The sequence below is a fragment of the Rhinoderma darwinii genome, chromosome 3 (assembly GCF_050947455.1).
Source record: "Rhinoderma darwinii isolate aRhiDar2 chromosome 3, aRhiDar2.hap1, whole genome shotgun sequence".
NCBI classification, from domain to species: domain Eukaryota; kingdom Metazoa; phylum Chordata; class Amphibia; order Anura; family Rhinodermatidae; genus Rhinoderma; species Rhinoderma darwinii.
In genome coordinates, this window is record NC_134689.1 from 177,014,368 (window position 1) to 177,021,193 (window position 6,826).

The 6,826-nt window shown below is 41.9% G+C and overlaps 1 protein-coding gene across 2 annotated transcripts in view; it reads right to left on the bottom strand.

Annotated features, from left to right (window-relative positions):
- IMMP2L (inner mitochondrial membrane peptidase subunit 2) overlaps nt 1-6,826 on the bottom strand; it is a 1,017,993-nt gene that overhangs the window by 1,009,886 nt on the left and 1,281 nt on the right. The window contains exon 2 of one of the 2 annotated variants that reach the window (XM_075857081.1): nt 3,441-3,482. In XM_075857081.1, the coding sequence (XP_075713196.1) occupies nt 3,441-3,482 (42 nt within the window). Of the gene's footprint in view, nt 1-3,350; nt 3,483-6,826 lie in introns of both variants that reach the window. The other variant, XM_075857080.1, reaches the window with a different exon arrangement.

The window sequence follows — 6,826 nt, forward strand, 5'->3', positions numbered from 1 at the left end:
TACCCCAAAATGGTACCAATAATAACTACAGCTCGTCCCGCAACAAACCAGCCCTCATACCACTACGTCTATGAAAAATAAAATTAGTTATGGCTCCAATAAGTCAGGAAATAAAAAAATATGCAGTTGTGCAGCCCGAGGGGAACATTTCTTCTGTTTCAAGAGGCGATTTATCAAGGACCTAAAATTAGGAAACCAGGAAGGGGAGAGCCCAAACATATCTGCTGGAAGCGACGGTGCCCGTATTATACCAGGACAACACTTTCCCAGCAAAATTCCCCAAACTACAAAAGGTGCAGAGTGTGGACCAAAAGGGGGATAAGAAATGACACCATTTATCAGTGTGACACCGGCCTGTGCAGAAAGGATTGCTTCACAGCGTAACACACATCTATGGATTATTATTTTTTTTATATACCACCTGACTATGCCCCTTATATACTCCGCCCCGCTTACATGTACCCCCACATTATAAATGGAAACACCAGCAATACTCAAACAAATATAGTACCAAGCAAAATCTGCTCTCCAAAAGCCAAATGGTGCTCCCTCGGCTCTGAACCCTACAGCGTCCCCAAACAGCAGTTTCCTTCAACATATATGGCATCGTCATACCCGGGAGAACCCTTTTAACAATTTTTGGGGTGTGTGTCTCCAGCGTCATAAGCTTGGCATGACATATTTGCCACTGAATGGCATATCTAGGGAAAAATATAAATTTTTAATTTGCACCATCCGCAGCGCATTCATTTATGGAAAAGACCTGTGGGGTGAAAATGCTCACTACACCCCTTAATAAATGCCTTGAGGGGTGCAGTTTCCATAGTGGGGGTCACTTATCAGGGGTTTCTTTTTATTATTTCACATCTGAGCCTCTGCAGTTGTGAACCAATACTTTGTAAATCCCCAAATTAGGCCTCCACTCCGCATGGTACTCTTCACTTCTGAGCCCTGTCATATGTCCAGGCAAAAGATTAGTTCCACATGTAGGGCGTTTCTAAACCCGGGAAACACCGCATAATAATTAGAGAGCTGTCTTGTTATGGTGGCACAAGCCGGGCACCACATATTGGCATATCCATGGAAAAACATCCCATTTTCACTCTGCAACATCGAGTGAACACTAATTTCTACAAAACACCTGCAGGGTTAAAGTGCTTACTACACCCCTTGGTAAATGCATTGAGGGGTGTAGTTTCCAAAATGGGGTCACTTCTGGGGGGTTTCCACTGTTTTGGGCCCACAGGCGCCCAGAAACCAATCCAGCAACATCTGCACTCCAAATGGCGGTCCTTCCCTTCTGAGCCCTGCCGTTTGCCCAAACAGCAGTTTATGACCAAATATGGGGTATTGCCGTACTCGGGAGAAAGTTCATTACAAATGTTGGGTTCTTTTTTTCCTTTATTTGTTGAGAAAATGAAAAAATTTGCGCTAAAGCTACGTCTTATTGAAGAAAATGGACTGTTTTTATTTTCACTGCCTAATTCTAATAAATTCTATGAAACATCTGTGGGGTCAAAATGCTCACTACACACCTAGATCAATTCCTCAAGAGGAGTAGTTTCCTAAATGGAGTCCCTTTTTGGGCGTTTTCATTGTTTTGTCCCCTCAGGGGCTTTGCAAATGTGACCTGGCCTCCGCAAATCATTCCTGCTAAATGTGATCTCAAAAAGCCAAATAGTGCTCTTTCCCTTCTAAGCCCTGCCGTGTGTCCAAACAGCCGTTTATTACCACATGTGGGGTATTGTTTTACTCGGGAGAAATTGCTTTACAAATTTTTTGGTGCTTTTTCTCCTTTAGTCCTTGTGGAAATTATAAAAAATTAGCTAAACCTACATTTTATTTGAAAAAATGTAGATTTTCATTTTCACAGCCTACTTGCAAAAATTTCTGCAAAAAACCTGTGGGGTCAAAATGCTCACTATACCCCTAGATAATTTCCTCAAGGGGTATAGTTTACAAAATGGGGTCACTTGTTGGGGGTTTCCACTGTTTTGTCACCTCAGGGGCTTTGTAAATATGACATGGCCTCCGCAAACCATTCCTGCTAAATGTGAACTCCAAAAGCCAAATAGCGCTCTTTCCCTTCTCAGCCACGCCGTGTCTCCAAACAACCGTTTATTACCACATGTGGGGTATTGTTTTACTCGGGGGAAATTGCTTTACATATTTTGTGCTTTTTCTCCTTTAGTCCCTGTGGAAATTAGAAAAAAAAATCGCTAAACCTACATTTTCTTTGAAGAAATGTTGATTTTAATTTTCACGGCCTACTTCCAATAATTTCTGTAAAAAACCTGTGCGGTCAAAATGCTCACTACACCCCTAGATAATTTCCTTGAGGTGTCTAGTTTCCCAGATGGGGTCACTTTTGGGGGATTTTTACTGGTTTGTCACTGCAAGAGCCCTTCAAACCCGACACGGTGCCCAAAATATATTCTAACAAAAATAAGGCCCCAAAATCCACTAGGTGCTACTTTGCTTCTGAGGCCAGTGCTTCATTCCAGTAGCACGCTACGGCCACATGTGGGATATTTCCTAAAACTGCAGAAACTGGGCAACAAATATTGAGTTACATTTCTCTGGTAAAACCTTCTGTGTTATAAAAAAAATTGTATTAAAAATTTATTTCTGCAGAAAAATATGAAATTTGTAAATTTCACCTCTACTTTGCTTTAATTCCTGTGAAATGTGTAAAGGGTTAAGACATTTTCTAAATGCTGTTTTGAATACTTTGAGGGGTGAAGTTTTTAAAATGGGGTGACTTTTTGGGGGTTTCTAATATATAAGGCCCTCAAAACCACTTCACAACTGAACTGGCCCCTGTAAAAATAGCCTTTTTAAATTTTCTTGAAAATGTGAGAAATTGCTGCTAAAGTTCTAAGCCTTGTGAGGTCATAGAAAAATAAAAGGATATTCAAAAAACAATGCCAATCTAAAGTAGACATATCGGTGATGTAAATTAGCAACAATTTTGTGTGGTATAACTGCCTGTCTTTCAAGCAGATACATTTAAATTGAGAAAAATGCTAATTTTTGCAATTGTTCGCAAATTTTTGGTGTTTTTCACAATTAAATACTGAACATATCGAGCAAATTTTGCCAGTAACATAAAGTCCAATGTGTCACGAGAAAACAATCTCAGAATCGCTTGGATAGGTGAAAGCATTCCGGAGTTATTACCACATTAAGTGACACATGTCAGATTTGAAAAATGAGGCTCTGTCAGGAAGGTCAAAAGTGGCTAAAGAGGGAAGGGGTTAATATTTATCTACTTTGCCATTCTGTAACTAAAACCAGACAGAAATACAATTTAATCCTGTAAAAAGTAAACAAAATATACAGAAATTTACCTGCATTGAAACACCTTCCACTCTTGCTATGCAAGCAACACGATCAAGAAAAGTCACCGTGACTGGCACAGCCACAAAAAATCCACTTACAAATGATCGAATATATTTCCTTCCCAAGAAGTGTGCCATCATCTAAACAAAAAGAACAATGTATTATATTCCGATGATGTACTCGTCACATAACTATGCTAGCAAAATATTTTATTGACAAGACATCTATAAATGTGTTTTTCTGATTTATAGCATATTAAAGGGGTTGTCCACTACTGGACAAATGATGGCCTATTCACCCAGGGTTGATTCAGCCCTCCCCATTACATGCTGCACATGTATGGGGAGGTCAAAGGTTCTCTTTAAGGGTATGTGCACACACACTAATTACGTCCGTAATTGACGGACGTATTTCAGCCGGAAGTCCAGGACCGAACACAGTGCAGGGAGCCGGGCTCCTGGCATCATAGTTATGTACGATGCTAGGAGTGCTTGCCTCGCTGCAGGACAACTGTCCCGTACTGTAATCATGTTTTCAGTACGGGACAGTAGTTCCACGGAGAGGCAGGGACTCCTAGCGTCGTACATAACCATGATGCTAGGAGCCCGGCTCCCTGCAGTGTGTTCGGTCCGGTACTTGCGGCCGAAATACGTCCGTCAATTACGGACGTAATTAGTGTGTGTGCACATACCCTCCGGCAAAACCCTGAAGTAAGGAGGGTATGTGCACACACAAAATCAACAACGTCTGAAAATACATTCAGGGGAAAGCAGCTCCTGATTTTCAGACGTTTTTCAAGCCACTCGCGTTTTTCACGGACGTTTTTTTAAGCTGTTTTTCTACAGAGTCAATGAAAAACAGCTAAAAAAAATGGCTCAAGAAGTGACATGCACTTCTTTTTCGCAGGCGTCTTTTTACGTGCCGTTTTTTTGAAAATGGGGCATAAAAAACGCCCCGTCGGAACAGAGCACCGTATTTCCCATTGAAATCAATGGGCAGATGTTTGTAGGTGTTCTGCTTCCGTTTTTTCAGGCGTTTTTCGAGGCGTAAACACCCCGAAATACGCATGAAAACACTACGTGTGCACATACCCTCAGACAAGCCTGTAATGACCAACGTCGTTCTCATAGAGCACAATTCTAAATTCTTATCATTCCTTTTGCTAGCAAACCCGTGTAACGGGTTTTCTATACTAGTAATTAATATGGTGGGGCATTTAGCAATACCGTCGCTGAGGATTGGCTTGGCATATGTATAAAACATATGTCTCAAACAATACAAACTACATGTGCTTCACGATTGCAAGAGAAAATTCTGATATCAGACAATTAGGCTATGTTCACACATCGCCATTTGTTGCAGATTTTGATGCAGATTTGGGTGGGTTCAAGAGGAATGGGAAATACAAAGAAAGAACATATACCTTTTCCACACATAACGGAATTGCTGCAGAAAATTTCTGCAGCAATTCGGCAGAAAGTAGCAGAAATTCCGCTGCGGAAAAACCGCAGCATTTCGTGAGTTTTTTACTGCAGAAAATGGTGCGGGTTTTGCTGCGTTTTTCTCAATGCTGGGAGATGGTGACGTCTCCTCTGAAAATATGGCTATACCAAATTTCTATTGTTTTTGTTAAAGAGGCTCTGTCACCAGATTTTGCAACCCCTATCTGCTATTGCAGCAGATAGGCGCTGCAATGTAGATTACAGTAACGTTTTTATTTTTTAAAAACGAGCATTTTTGGCCAAGTTATGGCCATTTTCGTATTTATGCAAATGAGGCTTGCAAAAGTACAACTGGGCGTGTTGAAAAGTAAAAGTACAACTGGGCGTGTATTATGTGCGTACATCGGGGCGTGTTTACTACTTTTACTAGCTGGGCGTTGTGTATAGAAGTGTCATCCACTTCTCTTCACAACGCCCAGCTTCTGGCAGTGCAGCACTGTGACGTCACTCACAGGTCCTGCATCGTGTCGGCACCAGAGGCTACACTTGATTCTGCAGCAGCATTTGCAGGTAAGTAGCTACTTACCTGCAAACTCTGATGCTGCTGCAGAATCATCTGTAGCCTCTGGTGCCGACACGATGCAGGACCTGTGAGTGACGTCACAGTGCTGCACTGCCAGAAGCTGGGCGTTGTGAAGAGAAGTGGATGACACTTCTATACACAACGCCCAGCTAGTAAAAGTAGTAAACACGCCCCGATGTACGCACATAATACACGCCCAGTTGTACTTTTACTTTTCAACTCGCCCAGTTGTACTTTTGCAAGCCTCATTTGCATAAATACGAAAATGGTCATAACTTGGCCAAAAATGCTCGTTTTTTAAAAATAAAAACGTTACTGTAATCTACATTGCAGCGCCTATCTGCTGCAATAGCAGATAGGGGTTGCAAAATCTGGTGACAGAGCCGCTTTAAGTTTTACTAATTTACAAAATAAAAACCTTTGTTAAAAAAAACAAAAACTGGTCTATTTCACCATATTCTGAGATCCATACTTTTTTTTCGGTCGATAGAAAAGTGTGAGGGCTGTTTTTTTGAGGGGCGATCTGCAGTACATACGGCGGATGACACCAAGGGGTTATGGGGTATTACAGTATAATTTACTGTATAAATTAGAGCGTTTGTAAAGGGCATATTAATTTCAATAAACTCTCATTTCAAAGAACAGAGGTCCCGTACCACTCGTTCGAACGGTGCCAGGTCGCTCATGCGCACTGCAGCTCCATTCTCTATGGGAGTGCCGGAGATAGCCGAGTGCAGTGTTCGGCTATTTACGATGCTGCCATAGAGGATGAATGGAGCGGCAGTGCGCATAAGCAACCTGCCGCTTGGTTCAAACGAGGGGTACGGGACCTCTGTTCTTGTAAACGGTGGGGGTACCAGCTGTCGGACACCCACCGATCAGCAAGTTACCCCCTACCCTACAGATAGGGGGTAACTTGTTGTAACCAGAATGCCACTTTAAGTAATGGCATATCGCTAGGATATGCCATCACTTCATTACGTGGAGCGTTTGACAACCTCGGAGATCCCTAGAATGAAGGGACCGTAGAGCACAGCGATCAATTCAGATTCTGCTGACCTGGCGCTATGCAGGAACTGCAAGTCAGTCACTTGAATTGGTCTGAGTTTTAATTCTAAGAGTATGTTCCCACATCGCAGATTTTGCCAGTGTTTTTCAAGCCAAAACCAGGAATGAAACCTAAACAGAAGAAATATATAAAAGTAATGCCTATAGGTCTGCTCTCCTGGATCCAATTCTAGTTTTGGCTTAAAAAAATGCATGCAAAATGTGCAACGCATCCTGCTTGTGTGATCATACCCTTAGAACAGTGCTGTCCATGGCAGCAGCAATCCTAGCGATGTGTCAAAACTTACTATGTGGGAAAACCCCAAGGCCACGGGCACACACTTCTTCTAGTCCATGTTTTGGCTAAAAAGTGCAAAGAAAAAAACTAAAAGATTAAAGCTTTACCTTTCTT